We start from the raw sequence: 26,019 nt of genomic DNA, 5'->3' as shown, positions 1-26,019 counted from the left end.
AAACAGGACTGCTATAGTCAATCACCGCTCTCAGCAGTATACAGTATTTAGTTGTAGTGTTCCTGTTAATGTGATGTCACCCCTGCAGCCGCACCGTATACAAAGTAGCGGAGGTGATGGTCGGCCCAGCACAGGAATGGAGGCGGGGATGCAGGTAAATAGTAATGCATTTTTATTTTCTAACCCTGTCCAGCTGTCTGCATTAAAATTTGCAATCCTGGACAACCCCTTTAATACACGGCTACTGCCACAGCCCTGATCTCCATGTAAGTCTTTGTAAGAAAGGTCATCACTCTGCAGTCCAGAGCACTATGTGGTGCGTACAGTCATGTCTGTTAGTTCGGCTTACATGGGGCATTGCAAAAGTTAGCTTTTTTTGTATGACATTAGATTAAAAAAACTCTCCATATTCTGTTTGGTTTTCTTTTTTTTAAAGCGAGTTGGTGGAAATAATACGAGTATGCAGACTGCCCTAGCACCGTATCTCTATACTGTATATGGGTCGTATCTCTGAGGGTGGTAGGTTGCTGTGTGGCACCCCACCCATTAGAGTAAGGACCCGCTATACAGAGGTCACTACTAAGTAGCCAGCCATCTTTTACACCTTGATCAAAATGTATACTAAGAACCTCATGTTCATTTTTGTAGAATTTGCCGAGACCCATAGATGAATGTTTAATACTGGGGTAGGCAGGCCATGTCTGTTTTTTTCTAAAGCCACGGATACTTCCAGGCAGGGGCCCCGCGTTACAAATACGCTGACACTGTTGTACAGATTTGGTGTATCAGCAGTCAGTCCCTATAAATTCTTCTAAGAGCCATATAGGATTTCATAGCAATGCATAGGAAGACCGACTTCTGTTTCCTACTATAGACCCTGTAAGATCTGGTGACATAAAGTGAGGGGTCATGTGACGGAGCCGAGAATGGAGCTTATTATTTGTAATGAACTAACCCCTGCCTGCAACATGTGCATTACCAATGGGCGGGAGGAGAAAAATCCAGAAAAGGTAGAAAACAGATCCAGTAAAAAATGCAATTTAATACATTCTAGCAATACAAACCCTGCAGTATTTGTCCTATTATCTTTAGCCTTAAAGGGGTTTCCAGCCCCAGATTCATGCCGTCATATAGCCAGCGTCTGAATCTGTTCTAAGGATTAGGGTTATACTCATGTTTTACACTCTGTATTCTGGATGTAACGACAAGGCTCCTGTGGCTTTACGTGGTCAAACTTACATAAGCTCTGTATTCCTTATAGGAAAAGGTAATTATGGTGACAGCTGTAAAGGAACAGTCCATGGGACACCATATGACTGGTCAAGACCACCAAAAACTGACAGAAAAACTTATATCTAGAGCCCTGACGTAATGCCACCACTTCACTGGGATGAAGAGGATCTGGCCAGGGCGCAGGATACACTCTTGGTAATCTGCTTTTGCAAAGTCAGGAAACTTGTCTGTGTCCGGATTTTCAATGTCGACCTAAGATGGATAACAGGTGATTAGACTTGTAAAATATAACTCCTATAAAGTCCCTGTGCAGCAGAGGGTCACTTACCTGGCTGGTGTTGTGCAGCAAAGAGCTATCGAATGGATACAGACGCTCAGTCTCGCTCACCGAGTACAGCCGGAGATACTTTCTGCCTACAATCTACAGAAAATTGCAGAATAGATGAGAATTACTCAGTGCAAATGTAATTTTCTCACTCCAAAAACAACACTGCAAGAGAAGGGGACAGGGAACCTGGAGATAAATGTGACAAGTGAGCATCACCATGTGCACAGCACACCTCAGCGACGCAGTGAACCGCACCCGCCACAAAACCCTGGCCCAACTGGAGCTTGTGCCACATTGTCAACTGGAATACCTGGTTTAAAGGGGTTGTCCAGGATTTATTTATTAAATGCACATTGATCTAGAGGGCAAGAATATAAAAATGCATGGATACTTACCTGCATCCTCCCCTCTGTTCCTGTTCTTGGCCACCCATCACTTGCACCGCTTGTACAGAGAGCAGCTGCAGCGGTGACGTCTCGTGAATGGGATTGCTGCAGCCAAAATGTCACTGAGCTGTATACGGTGTTTGACCGCTCTATATACAAGTGGAGCAGTGGAGGTAATGGGCAGCCAGGCCTAGCGCAGACACAGAGAGGGTGCAGGTAGGTGTCCATGCGTTTCAGTGATCCCTCACAACTCTTTAAACTCCATGAGCACCAAGAGCTGAGCGGATCCTAAGCCTTCAGGACTAGCCAGACATTACTATGACATTCAGGGTCAGATAGAGCTCCAGGATCTCCAGACAAGACATTTACACTGGTGGGACTCCTGAGGCTACCTTATCCAAGAGTCCTGTGCGGCCCAGGAGTCCCCAGATCTTAAAGAGAGAAGGCTTGTGGAAGATGAGGTCGTATGTCTCTAGGGGGCGATTCTGCTCTTGTGGTGCTGTCACAGGTAATATAACGCACATATATAACATACCTATACATGACTAACTTAACTTTACTATATTGTTTAGAGCAATTGCATATGGGGGGTGGGTGTCAAAGATGGAAAAAAACAACAACCTTCTTCCTTCTCGTCTTTAGCATTGTCTGGAAACGAGATCTAAATGTCTTGAATAACAGATCCAGCCCATGAACAAACAAGGAAGCAGATCGGCTGTTATTTTAGACACATTTGCATAGACTTATTGATTTTATGGCCAGTTACATTTGATAATTGAGGGTCATTACTTGCTTTGGTTTGTATGTGAACACACTACATTGCTAGCTGCAGGACGACACTGAGGAGCAAATCTGTTAACTTGGTCATAAATCGGCTGTAAAAGACCGTTTAGTGGAGATTGGAGGCCGACAGTCTGGTGGATTAGATACTGAGCGGCTTAGATACTGAGTGCACATATACGTAAGCTGCAACTACTAGGAAAAAGGCAAACATTTTAATTGCTCCCAATCATAAAAAGTGTTTATTTTATTGGTAAAACACATATAAATTCAATACTGAAAATGGGTTATGCCACCAAATCAAGTTGTGACCAATCCACAGAATGGAGTAAAACTACGTCCACATCATTCACACGGAGACAGGACCCTATGTTTGGGATTGTAGGGATCCCAATAGTCAGAATGGTAACAATGACGTACCATCAAAGGAATTGCTGCAAACCGAAATGTCACTGAAGCGTTTGTTGACTGCAGATATAATCATCGGGACCTCTACAATTCCAAAAAATGGAGCCCTGTCTCCGTGTGAATGGAATGGCCAGTTGCATGTGCACAATGTCACTCCATTCTGTGGATACGTCATAACTTAGTGGCACAACACCTTTAAAACACGGATGCAAAGGTGAACATTGCCTTTAAGATGGATATACACTACACTAGCTGCCATTTATATATATGTCTGCAAAAAAAAATAATAAAAGACTACTTAAAACTTTATAGTATGGGAGACATTTGGATTTCACCTGTGCTAGGAAGTTCTGCTGAGGATCCTGATGGAGAGGAGAGACGGTTCCCGCCGGCCCAAACCAAGCATTAACCGTGATGTCATCTTCATCGCCTTCACCGAGGCAGCAATAATCTGGAATACCAATATCCTCCTTCAGTTCACCAACCTGTTCCCAAGACAGAAGCCAAATCTACAATGTCACCTTGGAAGCCAGATGGGGATTTTAATGGCATCACACATACTCAACCATGGGTCTATTCTCGTGGTTCTCGTGATTATTGAGTTTCCCACCCATGGGGCTCCCAACTATCAGACCCTTATTACGCCAGGCCTATTATAGTCTATGGGGTCCATGTGGTTTATTAGCTAACCGCTTTTTAATGGGTATAGGTTTCCGTTCGGGGGTTTCCCAAGCGGACTACCGAATGCAGACGTGAACCGGGACTCAGGGTGTTCAATACAATGATACATAGTTACCTGATCAAACAATTGATGCTGGGCGAGGTATCCTCTGCGAGCCGGCTTATAAAACAAAGAAAAGCAATAAATTAGACAATTACGGCACAGGACAGGCCACACGTCAGTATCATCAGGGACTGCTTAGAGATCAGTACTAGCTAGTATGTATATAAATCAATGCCTTGTGTTACGTCCCCTCACAATAAGCTGACCCTAGCGTGTGATACCAAGTGATCAGCTGATCACTGATGGCACAATGTCCCTGCAGCGCCACCCCAGGTGAAATTAAGTATCACAGAGCTCCTATTGAAACCTATGACATGTCCACATAATGCAGGAACGCGCCAGGTCCTACAGAGCGAGAGTTGTCATCTCCGTAGACTCCGTTTTGACAGAGTAACAGGCCTAACGTGTGACCCTCCGCTCCATCATTCTATATGGGCGCGCTGATGAAGACTCAACTATCTCCAGTCCCTGGCGCTCCCATAGAGAAGGAATGGAGCAGCAGGGTGCATGCTCGTCCTGCCAATCCATCAGGGTGGAAGAAGCAGACCCCTTCTTAGGTTTGATAGGGGTCTCAGAGGTTGGAACCCGACAGATCATAAGGTATCCCCCTATCCTACTGACAAATGACAACTTCAAAACTTGGTAAATCCCTTTAAATGACAATGTTGGCAATGGGTTACTAACCAGAAAACGTATGTATACCTGATATGTATGTATGTATACCTGATATGTATGTATGTATGTATGTATACCTGATATTGCTCAAGCAAATGATATTGACCGCGTGTTACCTACCTGATCCAGAATATAATTGTTGATAAATTCGTTTACAGTCATCAGACTCTGAGACCATCCTGCGTCTGTGTATCTGGATCCCAGCTCCACGGGTACAGTACGACAGCCAGCTACCTTCTGTATATACTCCACACTGTTGGGGTATACGTACAATGATGATGATGTCGTCTACCACAGGACTTCAAACAGACTTGGCCACCATTTATAGGAGGTCTATGGTGGCTCCATCAGGTCTCCTATCTGAGGACAGCATAGGATAGAGGGGCCGCGCCGAGTGCTCGAATGTGTTGCTTTTAATGATCCGATTCAGTTTTTTTTTTTGTAAATGCTGTGAGATCTCATCTCTCCCGCCCACACAGAGTGGTTGACAGCATTCACAGTATATACATAGATATCCAGGAATCCGTGCGGGTGCAGGAATCAGGATTTGCAAGCTTGGTCTATTCACAAATATTATTTAAAGGGGTTATCCCTCTATAGCAGGGGGAGGGAACCTTCAGTGAAACTACAACTCCCATCATGCTCCATTCACTTCCATGGGAGTTCCAAGAACAGCAGAGACAGTATGCATGCTGGGAGTTGTAGTTTTGCAACAGCTGGAGAACCGTAGGTTCCCTGCCCCTGCTCTATAGACACTTTTTCCCTATGAAATTCCTGAACAGTGGGGGTCTGACCTTTAGGACCCGCACCAATTCCTGTATGAATGTAGCAGCGAATCCTGCACACAAGATACCACTTCATTCATTGCTACAGAACTGCCAGAGCTAGCGCTGACACTCCCATAGAAGTGAAAGAAGCCGCAGCATGCAAGCGTGATCTGCCACTCCAATCATACAGGACAATGGGACCCCCTATTTCATGATTGGTGATGGTCCCATCATAGGGAATACATGTCTGTAGTGGAACAACCACAATCAATGTGTCTTGCCAAACCTGTGATTCCATAATAGGACCTACTGTTATACAACCAGCAATACACTACAAGGCGGGCGGAATACTACAGATGTGCGTTGCACTGTCTTACCTCCATTTCTTCATACACGGCCAGTGATCAATCACCCCCTCCAGTATTACAGCTTTCTGCGGTATCAGATAATTTTGTCTGAAGTATTCCAGGGAGGGGCAGCAGATAGTTGGAATAGTGGCATCTACATGTAGGAGCGGGGTTAGTGGACGGGGTATTTTCTGTACCAAAAATAAAAACACCACCAACAGTAAAATCTTCTGCAGAATACACAGATACATTACAGAATACACAGATACATTACAGAATACACAGATACATTACAGAATACACAGATACATTACAGAATACGCAGATACATTACAGAATAAGACACCAGTTCTCTAAGAATCGCTACCTCCGGGGTGGTGCCGTCGGGTTCCGTTTCGGGCTCCTCTCTTGGCCTCTTTTGTGTTTTGTTGGTCAGGCCTGCAGAAGAAGGTACGGTACTAAGGTACAGTCAGGAATCAGATTTGGATTCTCTAAGGCTAAGGCCCCACATAGCGGGCTGTGTTTTTCACAGAAAGTCTGCAGAGATTTCCTATATGGACTTTCTGCTTCCATTATACCTATAGGATGTTTCCATAGGCATAATTGACATTCTGTGACTTCCAAAATTGCAACGGTCCGCTGTGCATATACTTCCGCAATGCACGGATTGGATTCGCCATTCACTTTGCAGTGACTGTAAACCGCCAAGTGGGGCCCAGGCCTAAAGCTACATTTGTAATTGCACTGCAGTCTCTACACGGCCCATCACCCCTGTCATAGGAAGCAATAAGATCACTGCTGCCATATTGATATGGTTGTGGTCCAGAATAGTCAGGAAACTGGAAATCTGTCCCCTCCCCCACTTTATTTACTCCACATTATCCAGGGATGTCATACCTGTTGTGCCCTCCGGAGGCTCCACTGAAAGGGGATCACTCAAAATTTGGATTATTCTACTTATCACATTGTTCATGATCTCAGCTCCCAGGAGCAATGACATGTCACACACCCGGAGAGCCTCCTCTTTATTGAAAACCGGCTGCTCACAGCTGCCGACCACCTTAAACAGGCATCCATAGGAATACGCAGTCCTCCAGTCCCGGGATACGTCTCTCCAGTTACGGCCATTCAGTTTCTCCCAGCTATAGTCCATGATCAGCTCCCCCAGCTGTCCACACCGCCCCAGGTCATGGGCATAGATACAAGCTGCTGCTTCTTTCATACACATGACAATGGCTCCATCTACCTCCGGGCCCCGCACCTGAGGGAACTCCTCAAGACTGGGAGGCAAAATGGACCTGATCTGGGACCAACGTGAGGGCTGCATTTGCTCCACTTGGGGAATCCTGGCTTCCTGGGAACGGCTCGCATTACTTTATAATGGTTCTGCCAGTTACATAGTAGGTACACAACATGGTCTACACCTGTGAAGAAACAGAAATACTCATCAAAATAGGCTTCACAGCAAATGTGATTCATTACCGTGTATCAGGGTAGGTTATTGCAAACAAGAGAACTGCAGAGCAATGTTTGTCTGATATGTAGATGCTTCCTATCGCCACCAGTGCTGTAGTTTGTATGGTAAAACCCACGGGCACCATTGACTATCCCAGTGGACTGCAACCTCTGGCTCTCCACTGTTGTGAAGCTATCGTCAGCATGTCATGGCGGCGTGCGGCTTAAAACTGGAGACCATTGGCCTAAAAACTGGAGACCACTGGACTACAAACCGGAGACCATTGACCTACAAACCGGAGACCATTGGCCTACAAACCGGAGACCATTGGCCTACAAACCGGAGACCATTGGCCTACAAACCGGAGACCATTGGCCTACAAACCGGAGACCATTGACCTACAAATTGAAGACCATTGGCCTACAAACTGGAGACCATCCTATTAATATTATAAATGTGAAAGTTTGTGAGTTTGGATGTTTGTGGGTTTGTGTGTTCGGATGTTTGTTAGTCAATCACGCAAAACCCGCTCCACCGATTTGGCTGAAAGTTTCCACAAACATAGTTAATACACCTGATTGCGCAATGGGCTACTTTTCATCACAATAGCGCACATACGTTTGTGCCAGGACCCCCACAAAACCCAAACTCACACCACCATCTCTGCAATCTCACACACTTTGGACCATAGCAAGCCACAAAATTCATATTGCCCTCTACAGCCTCGCCCCTAACCCCACACAATCACATATACATATACTTTACCACTTTGCCCCTCACCTTAACGATACTCCAGGAGGCGCTCTTTAACACTCCGGAGCAGCCATGTTTGCCGACCCCCACCGCTCTGACAATCCGCGACACCGCCCACCCATGTCAATACCCCTAGGCGGTCTAATAAATGCAAAAAAAAAGTTTAAAAAAAAAAGTAAAAAAAAATATAAAAACAAATAAAACGGATTAAAAATTCAAATCACCCCCCTTTCCCTAGAACACATATAAAAGTAGTTAAAATCTGTGAAACACATACATGTTAGGTATCCCCGCGTCCAAAATCGCCCGCTCTACAAATCTATACAAATATTTTTCCTGTTCGGTAAACGCCGTAGCAGGAAAAATGGTCAAAAGTGCCAAACTGCCGTTTTTCACTGTTTTGATTCTGATAAAAATTTGAATAAAAAGTGATCAAAGCAATAACATTTCCCGAAAATGGTAGAACTACAAAGTACACCCGGTCACGCAAAAAAAGACGCCCTATACATCCCCGTACACGGACGTATAAAAAAGTTACGGCTGTCGGAATGACGACTTTTCAAAAAAAAAATTTTTAACACAGTTTTGGATTTTTTTAAAGGGTCAAAAAGTAAATAAAACCATATAAATTTGGTATCCCCAGCATCGTAACGAAACACAGAATACAGGGGACATGTCATTTTGATTGCACAGTGAACGCTGTAAAACCAAAGCCCGTAAGAAAGTCGCAGAAATGCATTTTTTCGTCAAATCCACCCCATTCTGAATTTTTTCCCTGCTTCCCAGTACATTATATAGAATAAACAATGGTGGCATCATGAAGAAAAATTTGTCCCAGGAAAAATTAAGACCTCATATGGCTCTGGGAGCGGAGAAATAAAAAAGTTATGGGGTTTAGAGGGAGGGGAGTCAAAAACGAAAATAAAAAAATGCCATCGGCGGGAAAGGGTTAACTTCAAATACTTCTGTCCCAAAGTCACTATGTAAAGTTTCTCACAACACCATATACAGTCCTATGAAAAAGTTTGGGCACCCCTATTAATCTTAATCATTTTTAGTTCTAAATATTTTGGTGTTTGCAGCAGCCATTTCAGTTTGATATATCTAATAACTGATGGACACAGTAATATTTGAGGATTGAAATGAGGTTTATTGTACTAACAGAAAATGCGCAATATGCATTAAACCAAAATTTGACCGGTGCAAAAATATGGGCACCTCAACAGAAAAGTGACATTAATATTTAGTACATCCTCCTTTTGCAAAGATAACAGCCTCTAGTCGCTTCCTGTAGCTTTTAATCAGTTCCTGGATCCTGGATGAAGGTATTTTGGACCATTCCTCTTTACAAAACAATTCAAGTTCAGTTAAGTTTGATGGTCGCCAAGCATGGACAGTTCGCTCTCAAATGATCTGAAAACAAAGATTGTTCAACATAGTTGTTCAGGGGAAGGATACAAAACGTTGTCTCAGAGATTTAACCTGTCAGTTTCCACTGTGAGGAACATAGTAAGGAAATGGAAGACCACAGGGACAGTTCTTGTTAAGCCCAGAAGTGGCAGGCCAAGAAAAATATCAGAAAGGCAGAGAAGAAGAATGGTGAGAACAGTCAAGGACAATCCACAGACCACCTCCAAAGAGCTGCAGCATCATCTTGCTGCAGATGGTGTCACTGTGCATCGGTAACAATACAGCGCACTTTGCACAAGGAGAAGCTGTATGGGAGAGTGATGAGAAAGAAGCCGTTTCTGCACGTACGCCACAAATAGAGTTGCCTGAGGTATGAAAAAGCACATTTGGAGAAGGCAGCTTCATTTTGGAAACAAAAATTGAGTTGTTTGGTTATAAAAAAAGGCGTTATGCATGGCTTCCAAAAAGAAACAGCATTCCAAGAAAAACACATGCTACCCACTGTAAAATTTGGTGGAGGTTCCATCATGCTTTGGGGCTGTGTGGCCAATGCCGGCATCGGGAATCTTGTTAAAGTTGAGGGTCGCATGGATTCCACTCAGTATCAGCAGATTCTTGAGAATAATGTTCAAGAATCAGTGACGAAGTTGAAGTTACGCCGGGGATGGATATTTCAGCAAGACAATGATCCAAAACACCGCTCCAAATCCTCAGGCATTCATGCAGAGGAACAATTACAATGTTCTGGAATGGCCATCCCAGTCCCCAGACCTGAATATCATTGAACATCTGTGGGATGATTTGAAGCGGGCTGTCCATGTTCGGCGACCATCTAACTTAACTGAACTTGAATTGTTTGTCCAAAATACCTTCATCCAGGATCCAGGAACTGATTAAAAGCTACAGGAAGCGACTAGAGGCTGTTATCTTTGCAAAAGGAGGATCTACTAAATATTAATGTCACTTTTCTGTTGAGGTGCCCATACTTTTGCACCGGTCAAATTTTGGTTTAATGCATATTGCACATTTTCTGTTAGTACAATAAACCTCATTTCAATCCTGAAATATTACTGTGTCCATCAGTTATTAGATATATCAAACTGAAATGGCTGCTGCAAACACCAAAATATTTAGAACTAAAAATGATTAAGATTAATAGGGGTGCCCAAACTTTTTCATAGGACTGTATATGGATATATATATATATATATATATATATGTGCCTATATATTTGTGCGTGCCTATATATGTGTGTGTGCATATATGTGTGTTTGTGTGTGTATATATATATATGTGCACGCATATATATATATATATATATGTGTGTGTGTGCGCACATATTTATGCACATATACAGTCCTATGAAAAAGTTTGGGCACCCCTATTAATTTTAATCATTTTTAGTTCTAAATATTTTGGTGTTTGCAGCAGCCATTTCAGTTTGATATATCTAATAACTGATGGACACAGTAATATTTCAGGATTGAAATGAGGTTTATTGTACTAACAGAAAATGTGCAATATGCATTAAACCAAAATTTGACTGGTGCAAAAGTATGGGCACCTCAACAGAAAAGTGACATTAATATTTAGTACATCCTCCTTTTGCGAAAATAACAGCCTCTAGTCGCTTCCTGTAGCTTTTAATCAGTTCCTGGATCCTGGATGAAGGTATTTTGGACCATTCCTCTTTACAAAACAATTCAAGTTCAGTTAAGTTTGATGTTCGCTGAGCATGGACAGCCCGCTCTCAAATGATCTGAAAACAAAGATTGTTCAACATAGTTGTTCAGGGCAAACAAGGTAAGTATGACACTACACTATGGCATATAGCACAAGAACATCTGATCACATGTAATAAAAAGAGTTTTATTAAGTATCAAAAAAATATATAAAATTACATGGACATACATATGAAAGGAAGAAAATACAAGTACAAGGAAACAAAATGAAGGATAGGGTACCAGTTGGAATACGGCCCCCAGAGGGGATTACTGCACAAACGACATAATATTATCATAAGTATTAGTACACACAAGGTCAAGAACCTGTATACACAGCAGGGTAACTACAAGACATGGAATGACCTAAAAATGCTTAAACCAGAATAGATAAATGTCTCCCACATGGAGCATGAACCCTGTTACCAGATAGCCATATTAGTATAAGTACTTATCCATGCCAGGATGTAAGTAGTAACTGGACAGAGTGGTTCAAGGCTTACCCATGTGGTAGTGCTGCCCGCCAGGGGACCGGACCCTATGCTTCAATTCCCAACGCGTTTCGGCGCAAAGGCCTTCATCAGGGGGATGTATGACTGGGGGGTAACAGACTGGTATATATATATGCCGGCATATGTATTGAGGTAAGCCCATTGGATCCAGCTGAGAAGGAAATAATGTGTTGGAAACCGGAACTACGTAACCGAGACCCTCAAACGGCGCATGTGAACAAGTCTCCGCCCAATCAGTCACGTGCTTTCGGCTTTGTGATCACGTGACTGATTGGGCGGAGACTTGTTCACATGCGCCGTTTGAGGGTCTCAAACATTTATCTATTCTGGTTTAAGCATTTTTAGGTCATTCCATGTCTTGTAGTTACCCTGCTGTGTATACAGGTTCTTGACCTTGTGTGTACTAATACTTATGATAATATTATGTCGTTTGTGCAGTAATCCCCTCTGGGGGCCATATTCCAACTGGTACCCTATCCTTCATTTTGTTTCCTTGTACTTGTATTTTCTTCCTTTCATATGTATGTCCATGTAATTTTATATATTTTTTTGATACTTAATAAAACTCTTTTTATTACATGTGATCAGATGTTCTTGTGCTATATGCCATAGTGTAGTGTCATACTTACCTTGTTTGTGCTGTTGTTTTGTTTATCAACTAATATGGTAAGGACACAGTTGTGGGTAGGGCTATCTATAGGTACTGGAGGCAATCATGCACTATATTTGAGCCTCTATGTGTTTTTTGGTTTGTATTGTTCTGTTTTTGTTTCTTGTTATAGTTGTTCAGGGGAAGGATACAAAAAGTTGTCTCAGAGATTTAACCTGTCAGTTTCCACTGTGAGGAACATAGTAAGGAAATGGAAGACCACAGGGACAGTTCTTGTTAAGCCCAGAAGTGGCAGGCCAAGAAAAATATCAGAAAGGCAGAGAAGAAGAATGGTGAGAACAGTCAAGGACAATCCACAGACCACCTCCAAAGAGCTGCAGCATCATCTTGCTGCAGATGGTGTCACTGTGCATCGGTCAACAATACAGCGCACTTTGCACAAGGAGAAGCTGTATGGGAGAGTGATGAGAAAGAAGCCGTTTCTGCAAGCACACCACAAACAGAGTCGCCTGAGGTATGAAAAAGCACATTTGGACAAGGCAGCTTCATTTTGGAAGAAGGTCCTGTGGACTGATGAAACAAAGATTGAGTTGTTTGGTCATACAAAAAGGCGTTATGCATGGCATCCAAAAAAAACAGCATTCCAAGAAAAACACATGCTACCCACTGTAAAATTTGGTGGAGGTTCCATCATGCTTTGGGGCTGTGTGGCCAATGCCGGCATCGGGAATCTTGTTAAAGTTGAGGGTCGCATGGATTCCACTCAGTATCAGCAGATTCTTGAGAATAATGTTCAAGACTCAGTGATGAAGTTGAAGTTACGCCGGGGATGGATATTTCAGCAAGACAATGATCCAAAACACCGCTCCAAATCCTCAGGCATTCATGCAGAGGAACAATTACAATGTTCTGGAACGGCCATCCCAGTCCCCAGACCTGAATATCATTGAACATCTGTGGAATGATCTGAAGCGGGCTGTCCATGCTCGGCGACCATCAAACTTAACTGAACTTGAATTGTTTTGTAAAGAGGAATGGTCCAAAATACCTTCATCCAGGATCCAGGAACTGATTAAAAGCTACAGGAAGCGACTAGAGGCTGTTATCTTTGCAAAAGGAGGATCTACTAAATATTAATGTCACTTTTCTGTTGAGGTGCCCATACTTTTGCACAGGTCAAATTTTGGTTTAATGCATATTGCACATTTTCTGTTAGTACAATAAACCTCATTTCAATCCTGAAATATTACTGTGTCCATCAGTTATTAGATATATCAAACTGAAATGGCTGTGGTAAACACCAAAATATTTAGAACTAAAAATGATTAAGATTAATAGGGGTGCCCAAACTTTTTCATAGGACTGTATATATATATATATATATATATATATATATATACATGCATACATACATGAGCACATATATATGTGATGTCAGAACCAGAATCAGTATGAGAGGTCAGAGCAAGAATCAGTCTGAGAGGTCAGAGCCAGAATCAGACTGAGAGGTCAGAGCCAGAATCAGACTGAGAGGTCAGAGCCAGAATCAGACTGAGAGGTCAGAGCCAGAATTAGTATGAGAGGTCAGAGCCAGAATCAGTCTGAGAGATCAGAGCCAGAATCAGTCTGAGAGGTCAGAGCCAGAATCGGTATGAGAGGTCAGAGCCAGAATCGGTATGAGAGGTCAGAGCCAGAATCAGACTGAGAGGTCAGAGCCAGAATCGGTATGAGAGGTCAGAGCCAGAATCAGTTTGAGAGGTCAGAGCCAGAATCAGTATGAGAGGTCAGAGCCAGAATCAGACTGAGAGGTCAGAGCCAGAATCAGTGTGAGAGGTCAGAACCAGAATCAGTATGAGAGGTCAGAGCCAGAATCAGACTGAGAGGTCAGAGCAAGAATCAGTATGAGAGGTCAGAGCCAGAATCAGTATGAGAGGTCAGAGCCAGAATCAGTCTGAGAATTCAGAGCCAGAATCAGTCTGAGAGGTCAGAGCCAGAATCAGTATGAGAGGTCAGAACCAGAATCAGTATGAGAGGTCAGAGCCAGAATCAGACTGAGAGGTCAGAGCCAGAATCAGTGTGAGAGGTCAGAGCCAGAATCAGTGTGAGAGGTCAGAGCCAGAATCAGTATAAAAGGCCAGAACCAGAATCAGTCTGAGAGGTCAGAGCCAGAATCAGTATGAGAGATCAGAGCCAGAATCAGACTGAGAGGTCAGAGCAAGAATTAGTATGAGAGGTCAGAGCCAGAATCGGTATGAGAGGTCAGAGCCAGAATCAGTATGAGAGATCAGAGCCAGAATCAGACTGAGAGGTCAGAGCCAGAATCGGTATGAGAGGTCAGAGCCAGAATCGGTATGAGAGGTCAGAGCCAGAATCAGACTGAGAGGTCAGAGCCAGAATCGGTATGAGAGGTCAGAGCCAGAATCAGTGTGAGAGGTCAGAACCAGAATCAGTATGAGAGGTCAGAGCCAGAATCAGACTGAGAGGTCAGAGCCAGAATCAGTGTGAGAGGTCAGAACCAGAATCAGTATGAGAGGTCAGAGCCAGAATCAGACTGAGAGGTCAGAGCAAGAATCAGTATGAGAGGTCAGAGCCAGAATCAGTATGAGAGGTCAGAGCCAGAATCAGTCTGAGAATTCAGAGCCAGAATCAGTCCGAGAGGTCAGAGCCAGAATCAGTATGAGAGGTCAGAACCAGTATGAGAGGTCAGAGCCAGAATCAGACTGAGAGGTCAGAGCCAGAATCAGTGTGAGAGGTCAGAGCCAGAATCAGTATAAAAGGTCAGAACCAGAATCAGTCTGAGAGGTCAGAGCCAGAATCAGTATGAGAGATCAGAGCCAGAATCAGACTGAGAGGTCAGAGCAAGAATTGGTATGAGAGGTCAGAGCCAGAATCAGTATGAGAGGTCGGAGCCAGAATCAGACTGAGAGGTCAGAGCCAGAATCAGTGTGAGAGGTCAGAGCCAGAATCAGTATAAAAGGTCAGAACCAGAATCAGTGTGAGAGGTCAGAGCCAGAATCAGTATAAAAGGTCAGAACCAGAATCAGTGTGAGAGATCAGAGCCAGAATCAGACTGAGAGGTCAGAGCCAGAATCAGTGTGAGAGGTCAGAGCCAGAATCAGTATAGAAGGTCAGAACCAGAATCAGTGTGAGAGGTCAGAGCCAGAATCAGTATAAAAGGTCAGAGCCAGAATCAGTCTGAGAGATCAGAGCCAGAATCAGTCTGAGAGGTCAGAGCCAGAATCGGTATGAGAGGTCAGAGCCAGAATCAGTCTGAGAGGTCAGAGCCAGAATCAGACTGAGAGGTCAGAGCAAGAATTAGTATGAGAGGTCAGAGCCAGAATCAGTCTCTGAGAGTATGAGAGGTCAGAGCCAGAATCAGTCTGAGAGGTAAGAGCCAGAATTAGTATGAGAGGTCAGAGCCAGAATCAGACTGAGAGGTCAGAGCCAGAATCAGTATGAGAGGTCAGAGCCAGAATCAGTATGAGAGGTCAGAGCCAGAATCAGTATGAGAGGTCAGAGCCAGAATCAGTATGAGAGGTCAGAGCCAGAATCAGACTGAGAGGTCAGAGCCAGAATTAGTATCAGAGGTCAGAGCCAGAATCAGTCTGAGAGGTCAGAGCCAGAATCAGTCTGAGAGGTAAGAGCCAGAATCAGTGTGAGAGGTCAGAGCCAGAATCAGTATGAGAGGTCAGAGCAAGAATTAGTATGAGAGGTCAGAGCCAGAATCGGTATGAGAGGTCAGAGCCAGAATCAGTGTGAGAGGTCAGAGCCAGAATCAGACTGAGAGGTCAGTGCCAGTATCAGTATGAGAGGTCAGAGCCAAAATCAGACTGAGAGGTCAGAGCCAGAATCAGTATGAGAGGTCAGAGCCAGAATCAGTATGAGAGGTCAGAGCCAGAATCAGACTGAGAGGTCAGAGCCAGAATCAGTATGAGAGGTCAGAGCCAGAATCAGTATGAGAGGTCAGAGCCAGAATCAGTATGAGAGGTCAGAGCCAGAATCAGTGTGAGAGGTCAGAGCCAGAATCAGTGTGAGAGGTCAGAGCCAGAATCAGTCTGAGAGGTCAGAGCCAGAATCAGTCTGAGAGGTCAGAGCCAGAATCAGTATGAGAGATCAGAGCCAGAATCAGACTGAGAGGTCAGAGCCAGAATTAGTATGAGAGGTCAGAGCCAGAATCAGACTGAGAGGTCAGAGCAAGAATCAGTCTGAGAGGTCAGAGCCAGAATCAGTATGAGAGATCAGAGCCAGAATCAGACTGAGAGGTCAGAGCCAGAATTAGTATGAGAGGTCAGAGCCAGAATCAGTATGAGAGGTCAGAGCCAGAATCAGTCTGAGAGGTCAGAGCCAGAATCAGTCTGAGAGATCAGAGCCAGAATCAGTCTGAGAGGTCAGAGCCAGAATCGGTATGAGAGGTCAGAGCCAGAATCAGACTGAGAGGTTAGAGCCAGAATCGGTATGAGAGGTCAGAGCCAGAATCAGTCTGAGAGGTCAGAGCCAGAAACAGTATGAGAGGTCAGAGCCAGAATCAGACTGAGAGGTCAGAGCCAGAATCAGACTGAGAGGTCAGAACCAGAATCAGTATGAGAGGTCAGAGCCAGAATCAGTCTGAGAGGTCAGAGCCAGAATCAGTATGAGAGGTCAGAACCAGAATCAGTATGAGAGGTCAGAGCCAGAATCAGACTGAGAGGTCAGAGCCAGAATCAGTGTGAGAGGTCAGAGCCAGTATCAGTATAAAAGGTCAGAACCAGAATCAGTCTGAGAGGTCAGAGCCAGAATCAGTATGAGAGATCAGAGCCAGAATCAGACTGAGAGGTCAGAGCAAGAATTGGTATGAGAGGTCAGAGCCAGAATCAGTATGAGAGGTCAGAGCCAGAATCAGACTGAGAGGTCAGAGCCAGAATCAGTGTGAGAGGTCAGAGCCAGAATCAGTATAAAAGGTCAGAACCAGAATCAGTGTGAGAGGTCAGAGCCAGAATCAGTATAAAAGGTCAGAACCAGAATCAGTGTGAGAGATCAGAGCCAGAATCAGTGTGAGAGGTCAGAGCCAGAATCAGTATAAAAGGTCAGAACCAGAATCAGTGTGAGAGGTCAGAGCCAGAATCAGTATAAAAGGTCAGAGCCAGAATCAGTCTGAGAGATCAGAGCCAGAATCAGTCTGAGAGGTCAGAGCCAGAATCGGTATGAGAGGTCAGAGCCAGAATCGGTATGAGAGGTCAGAGCCAGAATCAGTCTGAGAGGTCAGAGCCAGAATCAGACTGAGAGGTCAGAGCAAGAATTAGTATGAGAGGTCAGAGCCAGAATCAGTCTCTGAGAGTATGAGAGGTCAGAGCCAGAATCAGTCTGAGAGGTAAGAGCCAGAATTAGTATGAGAGGTCAGAGCCAGAATCAGACTGAGAGGTCAGAGCCAGAATCAGACTGAGAGGTCAGAGCCAGAATCAGTATGAGAGAACAGAGCCAGAATTAGTATGAGAGGTCAGAGCCAGAATCAGTCTGAGAGGTAAGAGCCAGAATAAGTCTGAGAGGTCAGAGCCAGAATCAGTATGAGAGGTCAGAGCCAGAATCAGTATGAGAGGTCAGAGCCAGAATCAGTATGAGAGGTCAGAGCCAGAATCAGTATGAGAGGTCAGAGCCAGAATCAGACTGAGAGGTCAGAGCCAGAATTAGTATCAGAGGTCAGAGCCAGAATCAGTCTGAGAGGTCAGAGCCAGAATCAGTCTGAGAGGTAAGAGCCAGAATCAGTGTGAGAGGTCAGAGCCAGAATCAGTATGAGAGATCAGAGCCAGAATCAGTATGAGAGGTCAGAGTCAGAATCAGTATGAGAGGTCAGAGCCAGAATTAGTATCAGAGGTCAGAGCCAGAAGCAGTATGAGAGGTCAGAGCCATAATCAGACTGAAAGGTCAGAGCCGGAATCAGACTGAAAGGTCAGAGCCAGAATCAGACTGAGAGGTCAGAGCCAGAATCAGACTGAGAGGTCAGAGCCAGAATCAGTATGAGAGGTCAGAGCCAGAATCAGTATGAGAGGTCAGAGCCAGAATCAGTATGAGAGATCAGAGTCAGAATCAGTATGTGAGATCAGAGCCAGAATCAGTATGTGAGATCAGAGCCAGAATCAGTATGAGAGGTAAGAGCCAGAATCAGTATGAGAGGTCAGAGCCAGAATCAGTCTGAGAGGTCAGAGCCAGAATCAGTCTGAGAAGTCAGAGCCGGAATCAGTCTGAGAGGTCAGAGCCAGAAGTAGTATGAAAGGTCAGAACTGGAATCAGTATGAGAGGTCAGAGCCAGAATCAGTATGAAAGGTCAGAGCCAGAATCAGTATGAGAGGTCAGAGCCAGAATTAGTATGAGACGTCAGAGCTAGAAGCAATATAAGAGGTCAGAGCCAGAATCAGTCTGAGAGGTCAGAGCCAGAAGCAGTATGAAAGGTCAGAACTGGAATCAGTATGAGAGGTCAGAGCCAGATTCAGTCTGAGATATATATGTGCTCGCAAATACAGGGTGTCCAAAAAAAAACGCGCGCGCACATGGGCGTGGGTGTCCCATATATATACGTGCACATATACAGGGTCTCGCATATATATGCACTCGCATATACACTCACCAGCCACTTTATTAGGTACACCATGCTAGTAACGGGTTGGACCCCCTTTTGCCTTCAGAACTGCCTCAATTCTTCGTGGCATAGATTCAACAAGGTGCTGGAAGCATTCCTCAGAGATTTTGGTCCATATTGACATGATGGCATCACACAGTTGCCGAAGATTTGTCGGCTGCACATCCATGATGCGAATCTCCCGTTCCACCACATCCCAAAGATGCTCTATTGGATTGAGATTTGGTGACTGTGGAGGCCATTGGAGTACAGTGAACTCATTGTCATGTTCAAGAAACCAGTCTGAGATGATTCCAGCTTTATGACATGGCGCATTATCCTGCTGAAAGTAGCCATCAGATGTTGGGTACATTGTGGTCATAAAGGGATGGACATGGTCAGCAACAATACTCAGGTAGGCTTTGGCGTTACAACGATGCTCAATTGGTACCAAGGGGCCCAAAGAGTGCCAAGAAAATATTCCCCACACCATGACACCACCACCACCAGCCTGAACCGTTACCGATACAAGGCAGGATGGATCCATGCTTTCATGTTGTTGACGCCAAATTCTGACCCTACCATCCGAATGTCGCAGCAGAAATCGATACTCATCAGACCAGGCAACGTTTTTCCAATCTTCAATTGTCCAATTTCGATGAGCTTGTGCAAATTGTAGCCTCAGTTTCCTGTTCTTAGCTGAAAGGAGTGGCACCTGGTGTGGTCTTCTGCTGCTGTAGCCCATCTGCTTCAAAGTTCGACGTACTGTGCGTTCAGAGATGCTCTTCTGGCTACCTTGGTTGTAACGGGTGGCTATTTGAGTCACTGTTGCCTTTTTATCAGCTCGAACCAGTCTGGCCATTCTCCTCTGACCTCTGGCATCAACAACGCATTTCCGCCCACAGAACTGCCGCTCACTGGATGTTTTTTCTTTTTCGGACCATTCTCTGTAAACCCTAGAGATGGTTGTGCGTGAAAATCCCAGTAGATCAGCAGTTTCTGAAATACTCAGACCAGCCCTTCTGGCACCAACAACCATGCCACGTTCAAAGGCACTCAAATCACCTTTCTTCCCCATACTGATGCTCGGTTTGAACTGCAGGAGATTGTCTTGACCATGTCTACATGCCTAAATGCACTGAGTTGTCGCCATGTGATTGGCTGATTAGAAATTAAGTGTTAACGAGCAGTTGGACAGGTGTACCTAATAAAGTGGCCGGTGAGTGTATATGCGCGTGCATATACAGGGTGTCCCAAAAAAACGTATACACATTTTAGCAGCTGATAACTCAATTTATTCTTTCTTTACAGACTGAACCCATTACGAGCGCTCCCATTGAAGTTAAAGGGAAGTGTTCGGCAGCCTGCCGTAGCGCTGGCGTGCACGGCTGTGATACACGCTCGGCGTTACTCTGTGTGAATGTTCCCTTACACGTGGTTGTGCACGTCAGTTTCACAACCTGAACAGGTGAGAGGCCATCGGGTCTAAATAGATATTATTACTTTTTATACTTTTTTTGTACCAACCATATTTTAAAAATTACTACACTATCATTGGTTTTTGCTCGGTGCTGTTTTGTTTTGTGTTCTCTGAGGTTTAATTTGATGGAAGTTCTTGGTTGTCCTGATCTGGTCCTAGTCTTCGCTGAAGTCCTCGCCTGTCTTGGATTGTGTTCAGTCCTGGTCTTGGGTTGTGTCTGGCCTTGTCCTGGATTGTGTCTGACCTTGTCCTGGATTGTGTCTATTCCTGTCCTTGGGCTGTATCTAGTCCTGTATTGGGCTGTGTGTAGCCTGGTCTTGGGCTGTGTCTAGACCTATTCTTGGGCTGTGTCTGACCCTGTCCTGGATCGGGTCTAGTCCTGTCCTTGGACTGTATCTAGTCCTGGTCTTGGGCTGTGTCTGACCTTGTCCTGGATCGAGTCTAGTCCTGTCTAGTCCTGTCTTGGGCTGTGTCTGACCTTGTCCTGTCTTGGGCTGTATCTAGTCTTGTCTTGGACTGTATCTAGTCCTGTCTTGGGCCGTGTCTAGACCTATCCTTGGGCTGTGTCTGGCCTTGTCCTAGATTGTGTCTAGTCCTGTCTTGGCCTGGTGTAGCCTGCTTTTGGGCCGTGTCTAGACCTATCCTTGGGCTGTGTCTGGCCTTGTCCTGTCTTGGGCTGTATCTAGTTCTGACCTAGGGCTCTGTTTAGCCTGGTCTTTGGATGCTTCTTAGTCTTGTCTTGGGCTCCGTATACTCCTGATCTAATATTATCTATAGTCAGTGTTTTGAGCATGCATTATCCCTAGCCTCACACAGCGGGGACTCAGTAGTCAGCACTGCTACATCTGTCAGACCCCATAGGAATGTTATTATCCATATTCTGCACCGATTCTATGCTGATGGCTTAAAGTGACAGAGCAGACTTTCATATAACCTTCATGGAGTGCATCTGTCAGGGGTTTGTGTGATGCTGCGGTGCCGCATGTGTCTCATTCAGTCCATTCTTTGTTACAAACACATATATATATATATATATATATATATATATATATATATATACATACTGTACATATCATGGAGGCTTCAGACCCGGGAGGTCAATTATTACCATCCCCCAGTACATGCTCGGCGTTCTACCTCCCAGAGGACACAATCCGCAGCAGAACCATCACCCAATTATATCGACAACCCAGCAGGAGCCACAATTATTATTATTTCTTTCTAGTCACGTCCAATGTAAGCATTATAAAAAAAAGTATTTGCCCCCTTCCAGAATCATTATTTATGAGTGTAAATGTACTTCAGTACTTTCCTCCTGTATTTGTAGTGCAGAAGTCTCGCCCCTGGCCATTGGGGGTAGCTGGTTCCATAGATCCAAAAAGCCCCAAGATGTCTCCGTAGGACAGAGGCAGGGTCTTCAGTATGGCACCTGTGAACCGAGTAGGGTCCAGTACGTAGACAATGGGGCTGAGCCACAGAACTACCATTGGAGAGGCTAGACAATGTTGCAGACAGAAAAATGGAAAAGAGTCCATGTTGCTAGTTGGGATGGGTACAGCACAGATCCAGTTGTGAACCCTCAACAACATGGAAGACGTCATCTTATCAAGAGACTGAGTTGGCCTGGAACCTGGAGGACAAACCTGGGTTTGTCCTTGTAACGTAAGAGACCAGCTTGTAGGCCGTGGGTTGAAGACCAGAGGCAAAGACAGCAGAGACACTGCACTTATTTGGAGATCCCTGGGTGGAAGTGGTGATCCTGACACCGCCAAAAACGGCCTATAGAGTCACCTGTAGGGGTGGGATGAAGCCGCTTCTCCCCAGTTCTGTTGATCTACTTGTTAAATATTTGGCAGGTTTGCAAAGACAGTGATAAAAGGTTCAGATGTGATTCTGAGCCTCCGGTAGAGCAGGAAGCCGTAGGCCTCCTGCCCTACCACTCTGATATATAGGTTAAAAGTACCCTGCGGTCTACAAGGTGCGAGGAAAACAGACAAGTTACGTATCCTGGTGCAGGTGGTGGAATAATCACTGCCTTGTGTCCCCCGTGTCGGGTCACTCATGTCCTCTCAGAACTCCCGCTACCTTGTATGTGGCTCACAATCTGGAAGAAGAAGCAGCGTCACCGTGGGATGGCGGAGGTGAGTATAATATTCACACATCGGGGGGGGGGGGGAAATAATAGGGGGACATTGTGGGGGATTATATTATTGGGGGAATCAGGTTACATTACAGGAGGGTATAAAAACATGGTGGCAGCAGGTGACATTGATGGTCTTAGAGCACATTGGGGGGATTGGTTATATCATGGGGGCATCAGGGGATATTGGGGGAATATTAATACAAAGAGACACCATTTATATCAGGCTACAGTCATACTACCTTCTTTCTATCTTGAAACACTATGCTAAAAAAGCGCAACGCCACAAAAAATGTTTAACAAAAATATATCAGACTTTATTTAAATACATGTTAAAACATATATAAGAAAAGAGATAATGAGGTGGTACAAGCATACAAAAAATGGAGGCCCAATTGAGATAATACTATATATAAGTAAATGACACTCTTATTGCATACATATAAGGATACATACAATATTTAGAGTGCAAATACAACATAGAATTATCATAGTACAAAAATATTAATTATCTATGGGAAGACCTCCATATAGTAAACGCATCCCAGGGACCTCCAAACAAGGACACAGGTCGCAGCATGGGCTTGCTATACTGTGGGGGGGCACTGCTGGGCATATAATACTGTGGGGGGGGGGGGGACACTGCTGGGCATATAATACTGTGGGGGGGGCACTGCTGGGCATATAATACTGTGGGGGGGCACTAATGGGCATGAAATACTGTGTGTGTGTGTGTGGGGGGGGGGACCCTGCTGGGCATATAATACTGTGGGGGGGCACTGCTGAGCATGTAATACTGTGTGTGTGTGTGGGGGGGGACACGCTGCTGGGCATGAAATACTGTGCACGCCACTGCCCTCCCCCTTAGACGCAGCAGTACCCCCAAAGATCTCCTGCTCCCCCTTAAATGCCAGAAACACCCAAAGAACCCTGTCTCCCTCCATGCCAACGACTCCTATACCACCCTAAACATCAATCCAATCTCCCAGACCCTCCGGGATACAGTCCCATATAAAACATCACTCTCTTTTCAGCCTCATCCAACGTGCAGCCCCATGTAACTACGTCACTCACCCCCCCAGCCTTACCCAACGTGCAGCCCCATGTAACTAACTCACTTCCCCCCTCAGCCTCATCCAACATGCAGCCCCATGTAACTACATCACTCTCCCCTCAGCCTCATCCAACGTGCAGCCCCATGTAACTATATCACTCGCTTCCCTCAGCCAACGTGCAGCCCCATGTAACTATATCACTTGCTTCCCTCAGCCTCGAACATGCAGTCCTATGTAACTACATCACTCTCTTCCCCCTCAGCCTCATCCAACATGCAGTCCCATGTAACTACATCACTCACCCCCCAGCCTTACCCAACGTGCAGCCCCACGTAACTCACTTCCCCCCTCAGCCTCATCCAACGTGCAGCCCCATGTAACTATATCACTCGCTTCCCTCAGCCAACGTGCAGTCCCATGTAACTACATCACTTGCTTCCCTCAGCCTCGAACATGCAGTCCCATGTAACTACATCACTTGCTTCCCTCAGCCAACGTGCAGTCCCATGTAACTACATCACTTGCTTCCCTCATCCAACATGCAGCCCCATGTAACTACATCACTCTCCCCCCTCAGCCTCATCCAACATGCCGTCTCATGTAAAACAATCCTCTCTCCCCCCTTCCATCCTCCATTACCACGCTACAATCCCCTCTGCTTTCTCTTCTCCATGTGCTCGGCTCCGGCTTCCTCTACACAGCACCGAGCAGTGATGGCCGAAACTCCGCCCTCCTCTGAGAGGCCACGCCCCTTCCTGTGACATCATACCTACCAGGAGCAACTCCACTCTAGTCACGAGCACAGATCTACACAGCCACTTGCTCCTATAGTTTACTGCAGTTGCATTAGAGATCAGTGCACCAGTCTAGAGCCAGAATACCGCACACTCCCTGCAATAACACGGCGCCATTATACCGCCCTGTACACACTACATTTACCTGCACTCACTGTCCGTGCGCGGCCGATGACGTCACGCCTCTGCTCGCTTACTATTGGCCGGGTGTAGGCGGACGATGATTGGATAAAGCGCGTCACCTGACCCCGGAGTCACGTCAGTCAGTCAGCCCGCGTAGTGTGCCGGCTCTTCCCGTCCTGAGGGCTGAGGGGAGATGCGCTGCGACTGCTGCCAAGTCTGACGAAGTTTTTATGGATGTGACTTAATAAAATAACATGAAATAAGAAAAAAGTGTAAAACACATCACACAGCACGTCAGATAAATGGCAGAAAAATAAAAACACTGAGAAAATGTCTATGAACTGTTACTGACAAATATGGCTGCCATTGGCGCCACTACGATGATGGTCCACCGTGTTTCTAGTCACCTGAGTCTCTGTGAAGATGTGAGAGCAGAAAATATAACACTACATAAGATGGGAACTAGACAACTAGGCGGAAATCCCTGCCCCGGCGGCCATTTTGGTTGTCACTTTGCCCATAACCTGAGGGCTTGTTTCTTGAGTAATAAAGTCACATAAAAATAAGGTGTCATAACCAAAAAGAACAAGAACCCAAAAAATTATTACAGAACAATTTAGATAAAAAAATTTTTTTTAAAAAAAGCTGAACAATATGGCTGCCTATAAAGCAACTCTAATGAGTGTCACTCAGCTTTTCCAGACTCCTAAATGGCAAGTCTGTTTAGTTATGAAGAGATATGAGAGCTCAAACAGCACTGGGGGCGTCCTCAATGCTGCGGGGGTCAAACTTCTACGCATGCGCACGTAGACTACGCAACTGCACATGCCCACGGCCATTTTTTGTGGGCCACTTATGCGAGCGTACTGCACATGCGCAGTATGCTTCTGTAGTTCAACGGTGTACAGAACATAAGTGGCCTAAAAAAAATGGCTGCGGGGATGTGCAGTCGGCACAACCAGGGGGGTAACTAGAAAAGGCCCCAGATCAAACCTTAAGTCACTCCTATTCTAAGCATGAATATGAAAAATACGGCTGATATCAGCATATTTCATTCATAACAGCCTTTCAGTTTTACACATTCTGTCATCCTGCTATAAAGTGTCAGACGGGTCCAGGAGAATATCAGGGGAACCTCTCATGGGGTATCAGAGGAACCTCCGATGGTCTCAGGCCCTGACACACAATAAATGGCCACCAATACAAAAGAGCTTTAAAGTGGAACTCCCATTTTATTTCTTGTTATTGTGTTAGGTGGTGTTTGGTGAACATTATTAACCTGTCTAACTTCCTTTTAATAAAAAAACAGGCAATAAAGTTCCCAATAACAATGCCCTAACTAAGCATGGCCATGGAGACTCAGTGCGGTACAGGTAGTCCTCGACTTACGACGTTGATCTGTTCTTACGCGGTGTCGTAAACCAAATTTCAACGAAAGGTGGAAACATACATAACTGTACCATATGACGACGTGTAGGAACGGATCAACGTGATTTAGTGTGCAGTACAGTACAGTCTTGCTGCTGCACACTAAATCACGTACTGTACAGGGAGAGCTGGCAGCTTGCGTTTATGCAGGAGCTTACTTTTTCTCATAGGAATGCATTGGCCAGCGTTGATTGGCCTGTGTACAGCATTTGGCCAATAAACACTGGCTAGGAGGCGTAG

At 45.1% G+C, this 26,019-nt stretch overlaps 1 protein-coding gene across 1 annotated transcript; it reads right to left on the bottom strand.

Annotated features, from left to right (window-relative positions):
- Positions 1-1,095: 1,095 nt before the first annotated feature.
- KDM8 (lysine demethylase 8) lies at positions 1,096-24,412 on the bottom strand. The gene is made up of 9 exons (XM_075285816.1): positions 24,374-24,412; positions 6,606-7,132; positions 6,076-6,146; positions 5,739-5,899; positions 4,715-4,847; positions 3,932-3,976; positions 3,471-3,620; positions 1,562-1,654; positions 1,096-1,485 (listed from the first exon to the last, which is right to left on the bottom strand). Exons 2-9 carry the CDS (start codon positions 7,033-7,035, stop codon positions 1,321-1,323), a joined length of 1,248 nt encoding a protein of 415 aa, XP_075141917.1. The 5' UTR covers positions 7,036-7,132; positions 24,374-24,412; the 3' UTR covers positions 1,096-1,320.
- Positions 24,413-26,019: the final 1,607 nt, after the last annotated feature.

The sequence above is a fragment of the Leptodactylus fuscus genome, chromosome 8 (assembly GCF_031893055.1).
Source record: "Leptodactylus fuscus isolate aLepFus1 chromosome 8, aLepFus1.hap2, whole genome shotgun sequence".
Taxonomy (NCBI): domain Eukaryota; kingdom Metazoa; phylum Chordata; class Amphibia; order Anura; family Leptodactylidae; genus Leptodactylus; species Leptodactylus fuscus.
This window is presented reverse-complemented; position numbering and strand designations above follow the sequence as displayed.

What these genes read in the sequence shown, in the direction of transcription:
- KDM8 (XM_075285816.1), bottom strand. Translation starts at nt 7,035, where the DNA reads ATGCAGCCCTCACGTTGGTCCCAGATCAGGTCCATTTTGCCTCCCAGT. An exon ending in CCGTGTATGAAGAAATGGAG is followed by an intron (nt 4,848 to 5,738) that starts GTAAGACAGTGC and finishes ATACCCCAACAG; the next exon opens with TGTGGAGTATATACAGAAGG. An exon ending in AGCATCAATTGTTTGATCAG is followed by an intron (nt 3,621 to 3,931) that starts GTAACTATGTAT and finishes TCTTGGGAACAG; the next exon opens with GTTGGTGAACTGAAGGAGGA.